At 44.8% G+C, this 22,799-nt stretch overlaps 1 protein-coding gene and 1 pseudogene across 1 annotated transcript; both read left to right on the plus strand.

Moving 5' to 3' along the window:
• Positions 1-461: 461 nt before the first annotated feature.
• Positions 462-4,131, plus strand: LOC146180737 (uncharacterized). The gene is made up of 2 exons (XM_084576131.1): positions 462-1,578; positions 2,845-4,131. The coding sequence occupies exons 1-2, from the start codon at positions 504-506 to the stop codon at positions 4,104-4,106; spliced, it is 2,337 nt and encodes a 778-aa protein (XP_084432257.1). The 5' UTR covers positions 462-503; the 3' UTR covers positions 4,107-4,131.
• An 11,133-nt stretch (positions 4,132-15,264) lies between these two features.
• Positions 15,265-16,127, plus strand: LOC146180738 (uncharacterized; annotated as a pseudogene).
• The last annotated feature ends 6,672 nt before the right edge of the window (positions 16,128-22,799 follow it).

Consider the following 22,799-nt stretch of genomic DNA (forward strand, 5'->3'; position numbering starts at 1 on the left):
AACCGGGAACAAGTGTTGAAGTCCCTAGACAGACTGTCGCCAATGCAAGCAAAAGAGCCAAAAAGACTTCAGCTGTTGTTCAGGTAGGTGTGCTTTATCCTATTAATGATGTAAGATCTCAGCAAGATTTTTTTTTCCTTGGAGTTACAATTTAAACACATGGATTGGCATCGCAATTACTGCAGAGGCGCCGATTTAATATATAAGCGGGCACGGTGAGGCCGCCACCCTTACAAATGTCCCAATTTTAGAACCAGGTTGCAGTTTATTTTTCTGGGCAATAAAATCCATGAAATGTGTGGTTGCTGTAATTCGCTGCAAAGAATGGAAATTGCAATGCTTACGGAGAAAACGGCAAGCTGCATTATGTTTATTTTCATTTGCAGGACAACCAGCATGCAGGTACAGATGAATCCGCAAGTGTTCATGCAGAGGAGGCGCTAGTTCATGTCACTGAAGGCTCAAGTCCAAGTAGTACAGAGGCAACACAAGGTGATGCTGAAATGCAGCCTGCGTATGCAGATGACACTGCCGACTCTGACAGTAGTGACCATGAGTCTCAAGCACACTACAACTCTGACGAAGAGTCTGCGGCATGCAATGCCAATGAAAGCATGGAACAGGATGATGAGAATGTTGAAGATGAAGCTGAACAGCAAGACTTTTGTAATGATTTCGACACCTACATTGGGAACCTTTCAAAGGAAACATTGCCACATCAGCCAACTACTAAAGCACAAGCACGGCTGTTGATTTTGTCTTACATTGTTACGGCAGGGCTTACTTGGTCGCAAGTAAAAGGTCTTCTCATACTTTTGAATGCCCTCTTTGGAAAAGAAGTTGTGCCACCTACCCCGTATATGCTGAGAAAGTTATGGAAAGACAAAAAAAAGGCACTGAGGCTACACTTATTCTGTCAGCGCTGCCATGAGTATCATGGAAGCACTCATGAAATGTCCAGCAGCAGTGAGGTCACTTGTGGCAACTGTCAGATCAAAACTACTGTAAAAAATTTAATAGGAGTTGGAAGCTTCTTTGTGATTTTCGACCTCAAGCAACAGTTATCAGATTTGATCAGGCGTTCTTGCTCAGTTCTTTTTCAAAATCTTCAGAATTTGTCTACACTTATCCGGGAGCCAGGAATATACAGAGATATTACTGATGGTGACCTGTACAGGAGTATTCGCCGTCAACTCAACATGACATGGAGTGACATCACTCTTACTTTCAACACTGATGGAGCACCTGTTTTTGAGTCATCAAAAAGCTCCATCTGGCCCATTCAAGTGATGGTGAATGAGCTTCCCTTCGAGCTTCGGTGGCGAAATGTGACCCTCACGGGACTTTGGTTCGCAAAGGAACATCTACCAATGCACATTTTTATGCTGAAGTTTGTTGAGGAACTGCAAAATATTGGCACAATTGTGTGGTCCCATACAGGCACCATCGTAAAGTCTTCAGTCCATGCGATTCTGTGCTGTGTGGATTCACCGGCAAGGGCATCCATCCTCAACATGAAACAATTTAATGGTTATTATGGGTGCAGCTGGTGCCTTGAGGAAGGTACATGTGTCGATAGTAAGTTTCATTCATTATTATACTTCATAAGGGCGTTTCATTTCCAATGGGTCCACAGTAATAACAACAATTTGGTGTCATAATGACACTATGAAGCTGCAAACTTATTGGTAAGCAAAAGCAACACAGCAATAAACACTGATATACCAAATAAACCAACCCAATGTATGCCTGCCTACTAACTGTTAGGTACATATAAGTGAAGGAAGTTTATTTTAATTGCATGCTTTTTGAACATAATCAGATGGTGAGGATGAAATCGACGGTTGAAGAGTCAAAATGCACTGCTATATTTCAGGAGTGAAAATTGTAATTTTGCTGTAAAAGAACTGCAGACTGGGCTAGTTGGTGTTGCTTCATAGTGGTGGTTTAACAGCGCAGAACAGACACAGACCAAGGAAGAGACAAGCACACGAACCAGCACTAATTTTGCTGCCATTTTCCGAACACTTGTAAAGATTGGAGCCGTGCCTGCTGAAGGATGAACATTTATTGCTACCTTTCTGTGAGGACGTAGCAGTCTGCTTAAAATGACCATTAGCCATGCAGTTTCATGTCTTGATTTTGGTAGTACAACTGGCTGTACCTGGCATGGCACTCTGCTTCCATCAGAGCGGACAAAATTCTCGCATAGTATTCCAAAGTGCAGCTCTCATGGGCCTGTTGCTGTGTTGTGTTGATGGTGAGGGGATAATAGTCACAGTGCATGCGGAGGAAACCACAGGAGTAGGGTACAATGTTAGCATAGGAAAAAAATCGGGGCATTGCATGAGTAGGCAAGAGCAGTTGCGACTCCTAGTTCCCTTGTGTGCAGCCAAAGCCATGACTCAGCATTTGTCTATAGCATTTATGGTTTGAACACAACACTTGAACTCAAATATCACATTGTAGAGAAGCATAGTCATTGACTAGTGTTTTTTTTTATTACCTTTATCTTTATTGTGCTACTCTGGGATGTTTTAACAATTTTAGTGATAGGTTCTGTGTTAAAAGTTTTTAGTTTAGGGGAAGCCATAGAATGTGCATTTGTGTTACTTTGTTGAACGGCAGTTTTTGATATTTGACCATACGAAACCATCCAGAGGCAATAAAATTTTAGCCTGCAATCTGGCCTGATGCTTAGCTTAAAATTTTACTTTTGTAACCCCAAAATCTTCAATGGTGGCCTACTTTGTATCATGAGGAATGCTGCATGGCGGTTAGTGCAGACTTGGGTTGTATCTGACTGTAGTAGATGGTAATGTAGCATGTTTTCAATTTTTACAGGCACAGTGAAGTACCTTTACAATGGCCAGCTAGCCTGTGAACGCACGCATAGGGGTGTGCTTCAAGCAATGCGAAATGCAGCACAGTCTGAAGACACCTTTGAAGGCTTCAAGGGGCCATCCCCAGTGTTTAAACTGAAAGGCCTTGACCTCGTATGGGGTCTACCTCCAGATATGCACTGTGTACTGGAGGGCGTTACAAAACAGCTGGCTGACCTGTGGCTGTCAGTTACAGGATCACAGTTCTACATCGGGCGACACATCAGACTTTTGGACTCTAGACTACGTGCCATTAAGCCTCCCATAACCTTTTCTAGAACCGGACGACACCTCTCGGAGCGTGCATATTGGAAGGCAACTGAGTGGCGGTACTGGCTCTTGTTTTATAGTGTCCCTTGCCTATCAGGGCTCCTTCCTCGGGCCTACCTTGTGCATTTTGGACTCCTTGTGAAGGCAGTGTTTTTGTTGCTGAAGGACACTGTGAGTGAAAGTGACATTTGTGCAGCTGAAAAATTATTGTTCTCGTTTGTGCAACAGATGGCTCGGCTGTACAGTCAAACAGCGATGACGTTCAATGTTCACCAGCTGCTACATCTGCCTAAGGCAACGCGCATGTTTGGCCCACTGTGGGGCACATCAACTTTTCCTTTTGAGGATGGAGTTGGCCGTGCACTGCGGCTTGTGTCAGCAGCCAAGCTTGTTCCTATTCAGGTGGCTGAACGATGCATTATGCATCAAACATATCGAGATTTGGAAAGCCAGTTGGAACTTCCTGCTCATTTGGCTTGCGCCAAGAAAAATATTGGGGCTCAGTGTAAAAGGACCTATCAGACATGTGCTCTCGGTATACCGCATTCTATTTCTTTTTCTGAACACCTTGGAAATATTTTCAACTTAAAATTTGGCTGTATACCACAAATGTCAAGGTACTTTCGTGCTCAAATTGGCAGCATTATTGTGCACAGTTCAGATTATCCAACACCAAAGAAGACCTGCTCATGCTATGTCAAAATGATAGATGGGTTTTACTGTTGTATACTTGGAATTTATGTAATCGGAGGCTCTGTGTATTTACACACTCAAAGATTACTTGCCACACCACTTGTGTTTGATGTGCCTCATATTGTGCAATGTCAACATCCACCTGCTGCTCAAAATAATTCTCTGTATTGTTCTGATGATGTGGCTGTGCAGTGTGTGTTTTTTTATGTAGATAATGTTTCGTACTTGTGTGAGGTGCCTAATCAGAAAGAAAGGGACTGATACTGGAGTAATGCATATTGTGTTTATTTTATGGGGTTTGCTGCGCCAAAGTGACCTGGGATATCAGGTGTGAAAGAAGTGAACAAGGGTTCAACAGGGTGTTGAAAAGTTCCCTTGTCGAAACTCGAAACATGGCATGGCTTGTCAACTGAAGCTCCCCATCAATCTGTGTTCATTTCTGTTTTGTACTGTATAGCCATCTTCCTCTTGTTCTACCTTGAGATATGAGAGACGTTTAGTTTGGTTTGTGGGGTTTAACGTCCCAAAGCGACTCAGGCTATGAGAGACGACGTAGTGGAGGGCTCAGGAAATTTCGACCACCTGGGATTCGTTAGCATGCCCTGACATCGCACAGCACACAGGCACCTTGCTTTTTCACCTCCATCGAAAAGCGGCCACTGCGGCCGGGCCCGCATCCTTGGGCACAGTAGTTGAGCACCCTAACCACTGCACCACCACGGCGGGATAGGATATGAAAGACATTGTAGTTGTGGGCTGCAGATATTTTCGACCAAATGGGAATTTGTAACATGTGCTGGCATTGCACAATTCATGAGTTCAAATAATGTAAAAATGCTGTTGTGTCCATAGGCTGACATGAAATTCTCTGACGAAACTTAAATGACATGCCTTTTTGCATTCTCATAGGATGATTATGCTTTTCTCTTGTTTCTTTAGTGTTTGAAATGTTTGCTGCATTTAGTATAATGCTAGTTGTAGTAGTAGTATAAAACATTTATTTGGGCTACATAAGTTAAGTGGTGTAGTGTGAGGTTGGTCGGGTCCTCAGTCCAGGACTCCGCTGACTGCTGCCGCTGCCCAAGCTCTCGCTAGCAAGATTCTTTGTGTCGCTAGGTCGGAACTATACAGGGCCACCTCCTAATCTGCCCACGTTGGGTTTTCTTTGCGAGGTATGGCTTGGTTTTCTTGGCAAGCCCATACCATATGGTAAAGGTCTGCTTTCTGGCCGCAAAATGTGCATTCAAGTGACAAAGTACCCGGACTAATTTTGTGCAGTCTAGCTGGGCTATTTTAGGACGTTTGTAAATTCATTAGGTGACACTCCTCTGATTTATCGAGTCCTTTAGCAGGTGCTGGGCATGTTTGGTTCGCTAAGTGGACATGTTGCAGTATTTTGATATGTGGTCATGTGGGTGGAGTGATGAGGGATCTCGTGAGAAGAATGCTCGGGCTGTGGCATGTGCACACTCGTTTCCCTGTACCCCTTGTTGACCAGGCACCCATATTAACTAATACTTTGTCTCAGGCCTGGTGTTTGGCTCGAGATAGAATTTCACAGGCCATGGGAGCAACCTGGCCTTACATGTGGTTTCTGTAGGTTGTTTTGGAGTCTGTGACGATGTATATAGAATTGGTATGTTTTGCAGCTAATGCAATCATTATCTCCTCCATTTGTGTGACGTCTGAATTTCTAGCCGTCGGCCCCACTGCCGTATGACCTAGACAAATGACGGCTGGTGTTGTGATGCCTTCGCAGGGATCCGCAGCATTCACTAGCATTCACATTTGTCCTTAGAGTAGTTCGTATCCATCGTCCCAGCTCATGCTTTGCGTCGTGCCTCGTGATATTAGGGATGAATATTGTGTGGTAGGGGCATGGTGTGGAGTTTTTCCCTCCATTCATATGGTATGTCCTGTCTCTACTGCATGGTGCAAAGAAGGCTAATGCTGAGCTGTTCAAGTACTTGCAGTCCAGTGGCGGTACCAGAGAGACGGAATGCTTGCGTTACAAGATGAGTTTGTTGATGGTATTGTCCACGCAAAGTTTAAGGATCCGGTCGCTAGATGCAGTGAGAGGTAGCCCTAGTCCGCCCACTTGTAGGCCATGTAAAGTATAGTGTCGAGTTACTTGAGGTCGTTCTTTCGTAGCTTGAGGTATGGGGTTACGCGTAGGTTATGCGGCTGATGACAAAGGCCTGGATTAGTTCAGCATGTCGTGTACCATTCTTCTTGGTTGTAATATGTGAGATCATTCTGCTGGTTTGTTCACATGTTGTCCGAAGCTTAGCGATACTGTCACGTTGATCCCTTTGTTGCTAATGTACAGGCTGACGATGTGAATGGTGTCTGCTTAAGGAATGGGTGTATCGTGGATCGTAATTTGGATCGGTTCGTTGTTGCCACGGGGGTGCATGACTAGATGTTTTGACTTAAGTAAAAAAACATGAACAAGTGAAAAAGAACAGCAGGTAATTCCGCAGTCGGTGACACAGTTTTGCACAGTGTTGATGGCTTTCTGGAGGGCATCCTCGACCTGTGCCACAGTACCTCTTGGTGCCAGATGGTGATGTCATCTGCATGCAGGGCATGGTGTATGCCTTCTATGGCGTTGAGTCGGTCCGGTACATGCAAAAGGGCTAGGTTAAAAAGAAGCGGCGAGAGCACTGCCTTTTGGGGTGTGCCCTTAGTGTCCATGTGGATATGAATGAGGTTGGATCTTGGATCTTGTATATTTGACTATTTTCCTGGAATTCCTTCACTTAGTTGTAGGTGCAGACTCCAGAGTGCATGCTTTGAAGGTTGTCCAAGATTTTGGAGTGTCTGACATTGCGGAATGATCCCTTTAGGTCGAGTGCCAATATGGTGCGAAAGCCTCGTTTACGGGCTGAGTCAACGACCTCGTGTTTGAGTTGCAGGGGGGACATCTTGAGTTGATAGGTGGCTTCGGAAACCAAACATACTGTGGTGCAGTAAGTTGTCTTCAAAGTAGCTAGGGAAGCGGAGCTGTACTGCTTTCTCCATTAGCTTGCCCATGCACGATGTGAGGGATATCCGGCGGAGATCAAAGATTATGATTTCCTTCTCGTGTTTGGGTATGAAGCTCACGTCTGCGGTTTTCCATTCATGCGATAGCGTCCTGCAATGCATAGTATGCATTACATATTGTCATAATTTTTTTTATTTTTTTTTTTATGTTTATTTCAGCCATTTATTACACCTTCTGCTTTGTTGTTGTGGTCCAACATATGTAATAAATCAGATTGCTGTATGTGACAACCTCAAACTGACATTTCTTTATGCTGTGTATGCTACAGGGGTGTAGCATACACAGCATAAAGTGTATGCTGTGTATGCTACAGGAAAGCTGTGAAATAAATTCTTGCCTTTACCCCTACAGTGATACAACTAAATGCTGGAGCAAATGCCTCTTAACGGAGGTCTACCAGCCTGTCAGTGATGACTAAGTTATCGTGACAATATAGTTAATACTTTTTTTGAATTGTTTAGATATAGTGATGCACATATCACAGGCTGGAAAGTGAGTGCAAAAATATCCACCACGGATTAACCCAGCATCATGAAAATTGGTGGTTGGGGACCTCCTTCAACAGACATGTATTACTTTTTTATTCAAAGTGCCTTAAATGCTGCTCTTCTGAATATTCAGTAAGGTAGTAGCAACATCATATGTATACAATTCCAAGTAAACATCAGCCCTATTTTCAGCTGGATCATTGAACTAGAAATTATGTCCAGCTGCTGTGTCTGGTTCTTGTTTCCAGCTGGGAAATTTTGCACATCCAGATGGACTCCTGTCCTCATGTAGCATGAAAACAGCACACTAGAAATTCAGCTGTAAAACTGTTTTTCCGCCTGAAATAAGTGCCCTTGACAAAAGTCTGCCGATTGTCATTTTTATTTTTGATTTGGTGTTGTGTCCAGTGCTGGATTGAGATGAAGACTAAGAAGGCTGCAGCCTAGAGCCTCGTCTCCAAGGTTAAGAGGAGGGGGCCCATTTATTCTGACCTCCTTCATATATGTGAAAAAAAACAGAGTGAGGAGATGGGCCTCGGCATAATCTGATTCTATTTAGCTTTTGGGGATACCTTGTCGAGCTGCAAAAACTAATTCCCCACCATATGAGAGGTTCCTTTCTTTTGACGTGATCTACACTTGCTTGAGAAGGGCTTTTGTAACTGGGACATGTAACTGGAACACCAGATAGCAGGAAAACCTTCCTTTTCAACCTTCATCACTATCACCCTACAGCTCTCAAACAGGCCATCATCCTGCAGATTTAGGAGAGGGACATGTCAAGAGTAAGAAGAGGTTGGAGCCACATACAGGCCATCATCCTGCAGATTTAGGAGAGGGACATGTCAAGAGTAAGAAGAGGTTGGAGCCACATAGCGGCTCTGCAGTGGCTACTCTTTTTTTTACCAATTTATAAGAACCACCTGGTCTGACTATATCTGAGTGTGTTAAGGCCGGGTATTGCCCCTGTGTTCTGTGTACTGCAAAATGCATCAATTTCACACTATGATCGCATCTTGTTCCTTTTTAGTTATCTGTAGTCAAAATGAAATGGACTATATTGAAGTATAGAAGTGCAGACGGGAATGGGGGAGGGTGTTGCATGTTCATTCCGCCCAGGGCCCCATTTTTATTATTATAGCCCTGCAGTAGTTATCCCAGTGTGTATGTTGTCGATCACGCGGTAAAATTTCAATGATATATGTACAGTTTGGCTTCGCGCGCGGAGTCGCCCACTGTCACGTACGTGATTAACTTGCTGTACAGGTGTACATGCGCGCACTCGCCTTTCCGGATTGTCTTCAAAGGGCGCTGTTTCGGAAACGACGTCTGCTATACAGCTCGATCGCTCAATTCGCGTACTAGCGCAGCCCATTTCCGAGATGGACGATTAACAATAACGGCTGTGGTTGAAGGTATATGTCGGACAGAACCGCGGTACTTTCGATCGGGAACGACTATAGGGAAAACCCAAGTTTACATTGTACAATTAAGTGTGTGTTGCGCTGAGGCTATCTTCCCGCTTACTGTCCGGAAAGGGGCGATTGACGTTCAAGTGCGTGAAAAACAGCATGCCTTTCGGTTATACACTTCTTGCCACAAGTCGCTGAGCTGCAGCGTTGAACTGCAAATTTACTCCTCTTTTTGTGCAAATTGGCAATTTGCACGAAGTCCGGCGCCGCATAGCTTCTGCTCCTCCCGGTCCGAAACGGCACGCGTAGCAAGCGGCTTTACGATATATATATATTTAAGCCCATACTGACGTCCGTTGTACGTGCCTTTCCGAGAATCAGTTATGTCTTCAGACACTTTGTTAATCTATACGCACATGAGCAGCAATGTTTACCTCACACGTAAATATGTAAATATGCTAGTGCGCGTCCGTGTCATACATATGCGCACTCAGAACACGTTTCACATGATTTCGGGCCAAATTCAGTCAATATGAGAGCCTGCAGTTAATTTGCTACAGCATTGGGTATGTCTCCTATACAAACTAGCTGATATATGCACGAATCCGCGCAATTAGACTTCTTGCTAGCAGTATACATGTTATTTCCGCGTCAGAGTGGATACACAAGTGTGGGGCTGACGGAGCCTCAAAGCTGCGCCCACAGGCAGACCGAGCTGCAAGCAGGTTTCTGCAGGATTCCGTCAAAGACACGCCAATAAGAACAGGGCTGCCAACAGACTCCTTCAGCCCCTTCAGACTCACGCCAGTAAAAGCAGAGCTGCAAGTGCCGATTCCTTCAGAACTCTCACAGTCGCGCCGATGCAAACAGGATTGCCCGTAGCGAGGCTGACGGCACCTTCAGAACAGCAGCGATGCGATCAGGCTTGCCTTCAGAGTCATTCAAGCGCATGTAGAGGTGCATTCAAGAGCATTCAAAAAACCTACTGGCGCCCTCAAGAATCTTGTTGGTGCCTTCAGAATACTTTGAAGGATTTTTTGACTGGGAAGTGCAGTGCCAATGAAATAACACCTCAACAAAACTTGTAAATGGGCTAAATGGAGCATTGTAACTTGACGAAAGGACGAAGGAAAAAGGAACAGAGAGAGAGAGAAAGGAAGGAAGGGACGAGAACAGATTTTGTCGCCAGAAAAAAAGGAATATGCATTTGTTCGTGCGTTGCCGTGGTTCTTTGCAATGTGTTTTTTAGCTTTTGGAGACCACGCCGTTGAGCAGAGGTTTCATGTTTGTTGTATGTACGCTCCGTGGGCACGGCAGACTTTTGCCCTACCTATCAGCACATCAGTAATGCTTTGGGTCAGCGCTCACAAAGTCTTGCCTGCATGCTGTGCAGTCAAGTGTTGGTAAGCAATTACACAGGTTGCTGTCTGCCGGCTACCCCTGCACGGTCATTGTGTCAGTGAAGGAAGCCCTTCTTCAGAAAACCAAGCGAGCCATGTTTGGGAAAAAGATTGCGCCGGAGAAAAATACGGTTATACCTGTTGTGGTATCGTATACTCATAAGGTTGCCCACCACGTTAAGAAAGTAGCGAAAGGACATGGCATGCCGGTGGTGTTCTCCACGCTGAAGAAGATGGCCGAGTGGTGCTCACGCATTTCGCGTTTTGGAAAACCGAGCGGATGTAAGGCGCATGCTAACCGGTTTGTCAACTGCTCCATGGGGGTCGTTTATGAGATCCCGTTCACCTGTGAGAAGACATACATAGGCCACACGGGTGCTATAATAATGACCGGACAGGGGATCATTTGCGGGCTTTAAAGCACATTGAGCAAACTGCACTGTGTGCGAGCCGCAACTGAGTGACATTAAGATCGTGGGCAGAGGCCGCTATAAGACAGCCTGTGAACTTTTGCAAGCTTTTCACATCGGGAAAAGTGGAGATAAGTGTGTGAGGGACACGTCGGTGCGGCTCTGGAAGGCAGAGACCATTTTTCTTGATCGTGTTTTGTAATATTTTGTTTCCTTGTTTTGACTCTGTCTTTCTGTTATTGATATATACTGTCTCCCTTTCAGCATATGTTTACTGCTGTTGCTGCAAATAAATCGGATGAGAGTTAGCGCGTGTCCTGTGTTGTCTTCACTCGTATGTGTCTTCCTGTGCACTTTTACCTTTCATCAAGTTGAAATAACAGCTGCTACCACAAAACATTTCGAAAGCTTGCATGTCCCTGGAAGCCACCGAATGTGGGGAGGAAATATCACGCTTGCCTGGCTTTTTCGGTGTAAGTTCACACAATGTTTGCCAAATTAATGCTTGCAGCAAAGCATGACACAGAAAACTATTTGCATCACAACTACACATCTGTCCCAACACCTGATACATGTCCACAAATAATAAATAAGTAAACGAAACACAAAATAGCACAACATACAACTCAGCCTCTTTAAAATTGTATACTTCGGTAGTCTTTGTTGAGAAATTTTTGTAGTCACCGGTCAAAGCGAAGGAAGAGCCGCTCCAGCACAACAAACGTGTTGAACAGCTTGCGGTTGTAATGAATGTTGATAAGCCAGTAAGCAGACACAACAGCTGCAGTCCCTCCTCTGCATTTTTCACGGAGAAGAGCTTATCCCGGTCCACCATCATACGCAGCTGGTCGGCATCCTCAAAGTCTTCACCAGAGTACAAGATGCAAGGGGTAGCTGGAACACTAGAGTCCTGATAAAGCAATAAATTATTGCATCAGTACCAACTGCCCATGAGGTATTCCCCCATACCTCACTTTGATGTACTCTTTGTAAAGCTCCTTAAGGTTGTACTACAAACAACGGTAACACAAATTGCTTGTTTGATAGGTGCGCCTAAAATATTTATGCCCCATGGAATTATTTCAACGAAGGGCATTATGTCCACAATCCTAGTTGGTAGCTTTATATTTCTCTCTCCTTAAACAAAATTTACTCAGGTTACCATATGTGTGACTTAAACTGAACACTGATGGAAACAAACACAACACAATTCTCTTCCCAACTGTAATTTGCAAGCTGTTTTGAGACGCCATTAAACAATTTGTTATAGGGTAGTAGAGGTTGTATGACTGCACTGCTTACGATGAAAATACTCACAATAGATATGTGAGTATGGCATAGCCTTTGCTGAAATGCAGTATTACAGTTCTATTCATGCCACAACATAGAAAACTATTTGACTCTCATATACGGTGTGACACCATCTCCTGCGAACAGTTCTAAACTTCTTGCCTCTTTTGATGTTGCTGTTGCTCTTTCCTTCATCAACTTGTGAAAGCATTTTATTCCACCGATTCTAATTTGAAATTAGGTTTGCGGTTTAGGTTTATGAGACGTAAAGTCCCAAAGCGAGTCTGGCTATGAGAGACGCCATAGTAGAGGGCTCAAGATTTCCACAACCTAGGGTTCTTTAACATGCGCTGATGACGCACAGCACACGGGTACCTTACTTTACGCCTCCATCGAAAAGTGGCCGCTGAAGCCGGGATTCGATCCCGCGTCTATGGGCACCGTCCAGTCAAATACCAAACCACTGAACCAGTGCTCTGTCTGTCGCTCAATATAGGAAACATCACGTATCAAGCAAATCTTGACATTGGAAAGAGAAGTTGGCTTTCTAACAAAGAGTATCTTGAAAATAATACAGGTCATCCAGTGGAAGGTTTTTTAATGGACACATATAATGGTTCTCAGTAGAGTAATTACCTTCACCTGCTAAAGGCAGAATTATTGCTGCAAAGCATAACACACATTTTTAAAAGTGTTGCAACACACATTTAAAAGGAGGTGCTCTTTATAGTAAACATTCATGTGATAGTGCTGGTCCTGCTTTCTTCCTTTGTCCCTTGTCTCGGTGCTCTTACCCCCTTCATGTGATAAAGTTGCTAAGAAAAAAATGACCTCTATGATTCATTGCTCGCTACGAAAATTGAAAATGAAAATACAAATATATAAGGGCGTGAGCTAACTGAACGCGAAAAATTATGTTTGGTGAAGTAAATCTTTGCCAAACTAGTATATTAAAAAGAAATCCAAGTTCTCAAAAGCTGGTAACAAGCAGGTGTAAGTGCATGCTTCAAAACCGCCAGAAAGAAATAATACCTGCATGAAGTACGACAGAAATGGCTGCTGGGATGCATATTAATAGGTGAGGATTTCTCTGGTTATATGAACACTTGAGGTAACACCCTTTTCGGACGTTACCAAACCACACCTGCGTCAAGAAAGCAAAGCAAAATTTGATGATTAAGGAAATTTCAGTCCAGATCGTTCTACTGATTAACTAGCTTACCATCGTGAAGAGGTTATCGTGAGTTATCGATGAGCTTGACAAACGTGTCGATGACGGAAAGCTGGAAAGCGGAGAAGCTAAGGTCAATTTAATTCCGCAGGGCAAGCATAACTATAATGCCAAGAGAAGCTCGAGCCTATCCGAGAGTTCTCGATCGAACTCGACAAATTTGTTGATGGCGGGGAGCTAGAGGACGCAGAAGCTTCGCTCATTTCGCTATGACCGTGGTGGAGCATAATTAAGAAAAGCTCGACACCGTTAGTTTAATACATGGCGGAATATGAGCCATAGCATGCTGCGAAAGACAGGTTTTGAGGACTGGACTCGACTTCTGGCTGCAAACAAGGGTTGCACTATGTTCGATGCTAGGTGATAATTAACTCAGAAACTTGACTCTAGCAATATTTTGCGCCCATCAGGATACATTTGCTAGTTTAATTTGTATGCTAGAGGATTCATTCGCAGTTGTGCTTTTTTTTTTTTAGATCCACCAAACTGAGCGCATTAGCAGTTCAGATTTTGTAACTCCCTTGGAAAATAGGCAGCTTGCCAAGTTTGGCTGAGAGCTCAAACTTCAAGTATTCAAATTCTTCGTGCTTTAGTGGCTTTGCTCTTTAAAAAAAATAATTGGTAAAAGATAGCAATGCACTCGTAAAATAGTTGTTACGGACGCCCCTGCTCTACGTTTCCGTCGACCAGTGGGGACAGAGTTCCAGCCCTCGGAGAAAACGAATTTCGAGATTCCTTCTGCAATGACTGGATTCCAAACTTGTCGAGAGGCCGATGCCAGGAGAGATAAAGGCTACTGAATCGAGCAGACCTCACAAAGGTGCATCATTTCAATAACTAATTTTGTGGCTGCCTTGGCTGGGCATCACCAGGAGCCTGGGTGTTTCGCCCGCGGGCTACCCCAATGAAAAAAATCGTACGAGTCACAATAACCTCATACACATTTCTCGTACTAAACTCATACAAATCTAATTAATTCTCATATAATGAAAGAGTCTAGTATGAGATTATATGAGATTTGTATGAGTTTAGTGCGAGTTTAGTATGAGAATTTGTATGAGGTTATTGTAACTCATAGCGTTTTTTCACTAGGGTACGCATGATCACGCCGATTACCTGCAATATCGCAATGACCAACTACACGGGACAGCCGTATATTTGGAGGCGACAACTTTAAGAGTTTCTAAGGCACCCGCGCTTCAAGTGGAGACAACTGCTGGGTATAATCAACTGATATGTACAATCAGCGGTGCGCGAAACGGAATAATTTGTCATCAGATGTTGTATGCAGCACATGGTGACGAACACTGCCACTCCAAGTGGAACTTGGTTATGTGAAGATCAGCTGGTGAAATCTTGGGAATTAATTGACAACATACTGACTGTGCTGATGAAAGAAGGGAAGTTACTTATTTGATACCGTATCATATTACAGATAGCACCAGTTTATTTTCTCCAAAACTCTCTCGACTATGTTCACTTTGCCAATAAACCCCAAATACATTTTTTCACCATAAATGCTGTCAGTGTGTTTCTGTCCTTACATTTTATGACGCATAAGTAGCTGAGGCTACAGTTTCGCAAATAAAGGTCCAAAACTGTCTGCAAAAGGCATTACAAAACGTTCTAATCTTAAATTGCATATTTTAAGAAATATTTGCATTGTTAAAATTGAAAACAAAAAAAATATGTACACAACCTCGCTCAAAAAAGCCAGCCTCGGCTACAACGTTGAAAACACTTTTAGTGGCCTGTGGTCACCGCTTCACCAAAAGAAATTCAAAATGTCACGCCACATAGTAAAGGCATATAACAGGCAAGTGTTTCAAATAGGGGCCCGCAAAGTGATTTTGAGTGTCCGTGAAACCCACAGCCGCAAAATAAAAAGTGTGCTATAGCTCTTGTCTGGCCAGACAGTTTCGCAGGGTTAAAATCTAGGAGATTCAAAGGCGACTTCAGTTCATGAAAAAAAGGACTGGGGAAACAAAGGGAGAGGGCCTCTACGGTGTTCGTTGATGCAGACGTTGATGAAACTCGAGCTCTGGCTGCACTACAGAATGGGGCTGCAATGCAAAGCGTCTTGGGTAAGACCTCTGTGGTCTCCGGTGTGCGATGAGCGAGCGGCGCGGTGTTGGGAGAAGTCGAATCCCTTCTAGAGACATGCATACCAATGCAGACGCTCCTTCCTCGCTCCTTCCTAACGTCCTCTGCAGGGCGTGGTGCGCCGCAGACGACTTGTCATTCCAGTCAGTGACAGAACCTATTGGCCTAGAAAATGCCGAAATTACATTGCCTCGTCATGTCCGGTGTGCGTGTCCCACACTAGGCCTTGTGGCAGTCTCTTTGTCGACAGTGTCTTTTGATCGCATTCACTCATCTGCTATGATAAAATGCTCGGAACTTTGGAACTGCGTCCGAAGGCCCAAGTCGCCTGAGATAATTGTGAGCGCCTTAAGGCATTTTTTACAATCACCGTGTGTGACACGATGGATTTCTTTATTCGACAGCATCAAAGACCTTCTTCGATCGAACGACAAACTTTGAAACTTATTCAATATTCTCAAGCTGCAAACATTCCAAGAAAAGGAATTCGTCTTTCTGCTTGAGTACTGCGATGTCTGGAAGTGGATATAAAGCTTCACGAGACAGTTTCTGCAGACTATGTTTATTGCAAGCCACTTTTGGATGCAGTTAGAAATGGATTCACCTGCAGGTTCGACCATATTTTAAAGATGAAACCGACTGCAAAAGAGGCAGCAGTTGCTGCTATTCTACACCCCTATTTCAAGTTGTGGTTGCCAGCACAAATGGAAGACTTCCAGTATTTTCTCACAGTGAGTGACCTGGGCAAGCGTGATATTTCACAGACAGGCTGCAACTTTTTCAAGCGCATATCGAGCTCTTGTATGCAGCCCCCCAAGCCGTACGGAAATGTTGCTTTGTGGTCAAGCCACGTGCATGCAGTGGCCCTTACAAAGCCAGACCACACTGCATGTATGTAGTCAACCACAAAACTAAAGGGAAATTTAAATGAAGACAGTTTCAAGAGGATGCTGCTCCCCTTGATTCCATTTACATGAAAGCCTTTGCTGTGTGCCTCCTATACATGCCTTCTCATTGCACTGTCAGTCCCCATTTTGTTTTTTCGTGACATAATCAAGTACACTCGAACATGCCAATCTCCTTTTCGAACAACTTCTCCTTTCTGTGTGCACCAACCACACTCATGTTCCCCATTGAACTGGTTCATGTTCAACAACATGGCACTCGCAACTGTGTAAATTATACATGACCCAGGGAAAACACGGGCTCACTTAGTGACCACTTCGTGATTTTGCCAAGAAAGCCATGTGTGACAAGACGTTTATTTCTCAACAAATGGTTTTAAAAAACACTCAATTGCTCTCGTCAAACCACAAACCAGCAACAAGAATATGCTTGAGCCGTTCTTTAAAAGGCAGCTGATTAATGTGTAGTTGGATAGGTCAAATTTAATATTTGGGTGATTTAAAAAGGGGTACATTAAATGACAGAGAGACGTCGTGTTCCCAAGACTAAGCTCATGGTATTCTTTGTTCTGAGTGATGCCACAGTCATCAATGATTCGGTTTCTTTTTTTTTTTTTGAGTTTCGGATGGAGAGTTGCATCAAGTAACAGGTTCCACAGTTGCGACTCTATGCCGAGATACAAGAAGTAGGAGCCCTCCTCAATCAGATCACAAATGATATGCATTACTTTGCACATGGGGCATTACACGGGGCATTGAATTTATTTGTCATCTTCGTGCAATTTCCCCAAAAAAGCATTTTTCTGTCTTACAATAGAAGACTTTCTGTGGCTGTTCTCTAACAAACTGCTTGAAGAAAAAGTACTTTGCTTTAAGGTTTGTACATGCAACTTTTCAAACATCTTTTCACTGCACAGAATGACAGGGTCATTTCTTGATAGGAAAAAAACAAACATAGCTTTTCACAAAAAAAAAGGTTTTCAATGTAGTTCAACCGAGTGGATATGAAAAAGCATGTGTTTAACCTGGTCAGCAATGCTTTTCCACTAAAAGTACTGATGAAATGGTGGTATAATGCAGTAGTTAGGGAAGTGAAAAGGTGCAGGTGCGTTCAAAACTCTTGTGCCCCTTTTCTCGATTTGAGCCATGTCAATTTTCAAAATAGGACCGCCAAATTGGGCAGGTGTCAACAAAGCTTCTCCTGTAAGACGAAATCGATTTGGATCTCGTAAGTGATACTTACGCATTAAAATAGAAGTCGACATCAAAAACGGTTTTGTGTCTGAGAGGTGCTGTCTGATGCTATAACGTTTTATTCTGTCATTGTGCAACTTTTTACTTATTTGAGTACATTGTAGCTGATTTTGTGTTGCGGTAACATTGTACCAAATAAAAAACTGGGCAGACGCTTTTGTTCTTAAGCCCGGTTCCCACTGCGGAAACATTCGGTCGAATCTGCCTCGCAATAGTGTGTTTGTGTACTCTCAGCTACTCTGTCAAGCCCGACTCATACAAGTGGGAAACTTCCCGCAGCGGCCCAGGGTTGACGGCGCCTCTGCATTACAGCTCCTCGGAAGGACGCTCACACTACGCGCGTTTCCCCCCTGCGTTTTTCTTGGAATGCAAGGGAACGGAGCAAGAAGGGTAGTCATGTGACACCAGAGAATAAGGGAAAGCACTTACTTTTCTCGCGTCGTCATATTGCCCGTCACTCGCGCAGCCGCCGCAGGGGAGTCATTGAACTCTGACTGACGTCACGGTGTGCGGTTAGCTCCGCTTGCCTAGTCCGTCCTGTGGGAAGGGAAAAATAGCTCCCGACCCCATCGCTCCGCGGGTCGTCAAACAAGTCAGCCTGCAGGGAACCAACTATGGCCGATTTGAATAATTAATCAAATACGAAGTAGGTGCGTAGCACCGCTTATTTCAGTTATACCTTTCATGCATTACCACACACATCTGCGGTTTACACTCTCTCCAATATCTTCCCTCAGCTCACGCAAGAGGTGGCCAGCAGTCACAAAGACAAACAGCGCCGACGGTTGCGCTTCCGAAACACACAACACACAAGCCTAAGGCGCAAACATTCCGATTGCTGCCCTTGGTCGGTTGCGCGCGGGGGGCGGTTTCAAAGGGACGTAAGTCCAGGCCTCTTCCCCGAGAAGATACCGACAGCAGCTCCCTCTGCCGCGCATTCTCCCCAGCCCGTGTTTCGCCGCGATTTATGGTCTCCGCGCCCTTTCCCCTCAAACCAAGATACAGAGCAGTTAGCGCCGAACCCACAACCACTGCGCTTACGCTGTGATTTTTAACTGCTCTGGTTTGCCTCCGCGGCACGGTCGAAGCGCTACTTTTCCGAGAATCGGAACGGACCGAACCGACGGCGTCGCCTGTTTCCATCTGTTCCTATACCAGTTCCGAAGAGTGGCCGCCTGCGCGACCGTCATAAATAAACTCGCGTCAAGCTGCCACTGGACCTTGGCCGCCACTTGGAATGTCCCCTGTGACACTGGGCCCGCGGTGAACAATTGGTTTCTAGGAAAAGCTCGCGAACTTAACTGTCGATTTATGGGCCTCCGGCTTTCAGGTTCTGCCTTCGTAGCCGTTGTACTCTGCACGTCGAGCACGGCGAACCTGCGCCGCAGTGCCAGATGGCCCGGCTTCATCCATTACGACGCGAAACAAACGCAGTCACGCTTGTGCTACGTTGCCCAGCGACGGCCGCCACGTCCGCAACTGACACGCCCCTCTCTCACTATCTTACTGCATGCGGTCGCTCCGCCCCCTCATTGTTAAGTCGCGTGATGCGGGCGTAGGCACTTTCCCTTCCTTCTCTTCAAGTTCGTGGAGAGATGGATGGACAGAGAGAGAGAGAGAGAGAGCGGCTTCTACTACAGCTCTGCGGCCGCTCCACCTCCTCAATGCTGAGCCACGAGACGCGCGCGAAGCCACCTTCTCTTTCTCCACTTCAAATTCTCAAAGAGAGGGAGTGAGCGGCTTTGGACAGACCTCGGCGAAATCTGTGATTGAGGCTAGTACTAGTAGTGCTACGCACTAAAAAAAAAAACAGCTCCTGCGGGAACCGCTTCAACAAGAACTGTCCGGAAGCACGTCATTTGGGAGATTCAGAATAGGGAAACCCTATCGGTTAGGGGGATAGGGTAATAGCGGGGCGCGATTGTCATTGCGCAGAACCCAAGCGTGCCTTGGGTTTTTGGGTCAGCGGACGACGGCGACCCTATCTCGGCGAAATAGCGTGGACCCTATCGCCGGATAGGGTCGGGCAACATGGCGGCGTCCGTCGAAGCGGAGACTTCTCGCCTCATATCGCATTCGCCGTGGATTCGTTCCTGTAAGCAGCCTCATTTCTCTTCGTTTCAGCGTGCCTTGACCGTAAAGATTAAACGATGAAATGCTCGTTTTGTTGAGATCGCTTCTCGACACTCGCCGTGGAAAGGCTTAACGAGAGGAGTCTCTGCTGTTGTTACAGAAACGTCAGGAACCGGAAGTTGTTGAAACACAATCAATAAAAGGAACGTGAAGAGTCGTGTCTGGTCAAGCCAGGGTCAAGCAGTGTTTGACATGGCAGCAGCGAAGGTGGCCGGGGCTTCGCGATTGCGGTTCACAATCACTGATGACCTGTATATGCTGCGCGAGGTCATAGCAGTAAACCCCTTCGGAGAGTCGTGTCGATGGTCCGTAGTTGCGTATAACCTTAACGCGGCTCGGAAAAACAAAATTTACGCCGCGCGCAATACGCGACCGATGCGATCTGCTGCTGGGGCAATTTCAACACAACGACCGGGCCAACCTGCGCAAGTACGTAATGCTTCCATCATTTTCTTCAAACCTTGCATAATTTTTCCTTCGTGATATGAGCTTTGTATTTATGATAGTGCGTAAGGATGGTGTTTACACGTGCAGGTCAGGCACGGAAGAGTAGTATGATGAAAAAGAAGCTGCTGCAAGAAATATCTGATATCGTCAAAGAACACGGCCACATAGTAAAAACGAGAGCTACCAGAAAGATTGCCTGTGCCCGTCCACTGACAGCGCCCACACGGGCTGCGGAGCGGAACTCCGCGGTATTGGCCAGGGATGCAGCTGCCACAGCCTACACTGGAGCCCTGGACGCAGATCCCTGTACCGCAGACCTGACATGTTCAGCGAAAAACGCATGTGAGACCATTTTGTGGTAAACGCGCGCCGCGAGGACATGAATTGCAATAGGACAGCCATACATGCGAGTCTTGTCGGAGTTCCCTGATAGCCGTACCAAAAGCCAGTGTTTCATAATTCGAACTTCAAGCAACAAAATTGCTGTTTTGTTATCTATGCCTTTTGCATTTTTGAATGTCGAGTGAATTACAGTATATACAGTTGGCAGTGCTAAACAGTTCTGAATTCAGCTTACACATAGCACTTTTAATGTTTATTGAAAAACAAAAGTAACATTCAGTAGTACTTGCGAGCGGGCTAGTTGGCTATACGACTCCGACGACCTCCGGCGCTTTGTACCACAAAAACTGGCAGTTGGTAGCGAGTGCATCATCTGTGTTAACGTCCTGGTTTAATTCTCTTGTGTGTGTATTGTTTTTTATGTATAACTATGCAGCGCCGAAGGTCGTCGGAGTCAAAAGTAGCATTTTGCTGCATCTTGTTCAATACAATGCTTTAATACATCTTCAAACAGCACAGGCCACATCAGCATCACAAAGTGTGGTATATACGCAAAATCATCTTGCAAGATGAAAAATTGCAATACTGACAGCTCAATAGGGATAACGTTGCTAAGAGTGTATACCACCATTTTTTAGGGGACTCGTCTGATGAGCCATAAGCAGCAGCAGACTTCTTTGAAAACATGTACTGTAGCCAACATCTACAAGATGCGCCATCAACGAGGAACGACACAGCTGCCGATGGCCCATTGAGCTCCAATTTCCAACTGCATGCGGCCAATACAGGCCTGGCCAATACAGCACAGGTGCCCAGCTTGAAACTCAAAGGCGAGGCAAGTTGACTACAGTACATACCATATCTGCATGGAACCACTACAGGGAATTGTTCAGTGTTAGCACTCTGTGCAGGAGAAACCTTGCAAAGTACTATTCTGGATAGCCGCAAGGCGAATTTTTTCGAGTGTCTGCGCGTCATCTCTTGAAGGGAAAGTGAGGGGCTCGTTATCATGGAATTTAAAGGAGCCAAAAATCTAAAAGTCGAAAGCAAAGGTTGGGGATAATGTTTTTTGTTTTGTTGTTGGCATTGACAAGAATTTGTCTTCTGATGATTTTAGGGATAAAGAATATTAAATGTAAAGCTGTTTGTCCCTAAAATCATCACAAGACTAATTCCTGTCAATAAAAAAAAAACCCCCAATGTTTGCCTCTGACTCTTAGACTGCTGGCTCCTTTAAAATCTTTTGTATGGCATTTTATGCAATGCACGCATATTTGTGGCTTGGCATTATTATGGAGTTAATATATGCCTTCAGATTTAATACATTCGTGCAACTGACCATAGAAGACTTCACAAAACAAAGCTTCTTACGGACAGAGGAGCATATAATGTCTGTGAATTGTCCCTTTCAACCGGGAAGTTACTGCGACAGTGAGGTACTAATATTTGTCTACCTCTAAAATTACATTGTTATTAATGCGGCACGCCAAAATTCAGTTGGTTAATTTTTTGTACTGATGCAGATAGCAACAGTTTTTCAAAGTTAATAAGCATTTCCCGTTTGTCGGACCAATTTTCTGGCAGTTGTAGCTTAGCATTCAATACAAACCACCAATTGATTTGATTGAGTTAAAAATAATGCTGTCGTCACCAAACGGCTTAATACACACAGACACTTCAAGAGCTTTTACGAGATCATTTACGTAAATATTCAATGGTACTGCACCTAAAACCTAACCCTGAGGCGCACACCTGAATAGACCTGTAAGAAACGAGGATTGGCCCCATCATGTCGACAAACTGTTCCCAGTTTCATATATATGATGCAATCTAGTTAGTTATTTGGAACGGGGTGCCCATCAGTTGTGTCAATATTTTGTAGTAAACAGCATATCACCATTGCGGTATACACTTTTCCTGTGACGGCAACGGCGTAACTTGTTGAAACGTGGGGGTGGAATGATACTCGTACATGTTACAATATGCATTTTGTGGAATACAGTGACTGTTTGTGCATCTATCGTTTTTGTTTACTTCTTCCTCTTGTTTTGCATCCTCCTACATTCCTTATTTGCAATATGTTTGCTGTTGGCAGTCAGTGACTAATGTATGAATACTACACATCAACAGCATCAATGGTGTTACATCATATTTTACATACAGGTACAAAAAGGCGACAGCCTCGAAACTTGGCCTTTTTCAAAAAAGGCTTCAGTTTGAGAAGACCACAAAAGAACAAGAGCGGACCATTGAAGAGAGGCGGTTGGCGTTTGAACGCGACCGCCTAACTTTAGAGCGCGAAAAGCTACTTCAGCATGTAAGAGAATGGGAGGCAGCTTGCAAAGAGCGAGCTAAGGACAGAGAGCTTCGTCTCCAAGGAGCTGCCATACAGCGGCGCCTTCATGAAATGGGCGTGCAAGACAGGGCCGAGTAGAAGCTACGGTCCCAGGAATCTGCAGAATGACGAAATCAAAGGGAAGTCGAGCTGCG

Source organism: Amblyomma maculatum, chromosome 8 (genome assembly GCF_055883805.1).
Source record: "Amblyomma maculatum isolate TAMU_Amacu chromosome 8, ASM5588380v1, whole genome shotgun sequence".
Lineage (NCBI taxonomy): Eukaryota > Metazoa > Arthropoda > Arachnida > Ixodida > Ixodidae > Amblyomma > Amblyomma maculatum.

Excerpts from the sequence above, each read along its gene's own strand:
- LOC146180737 (XM_084576131.1), top strand. The coding sequence starts at position 504 with ATGCAGCCTGCGTATGCAGATGACACTGCCGACTCTGACAGTAGTGAC. Across the intron at positions 1,579-2,844 it reads GGAAGGTACATGTGTCGATA|GCACAGTGAAGTACCTTTAC; the intron begins GTAAGTTTCATT and ends CAATTTTTACAG.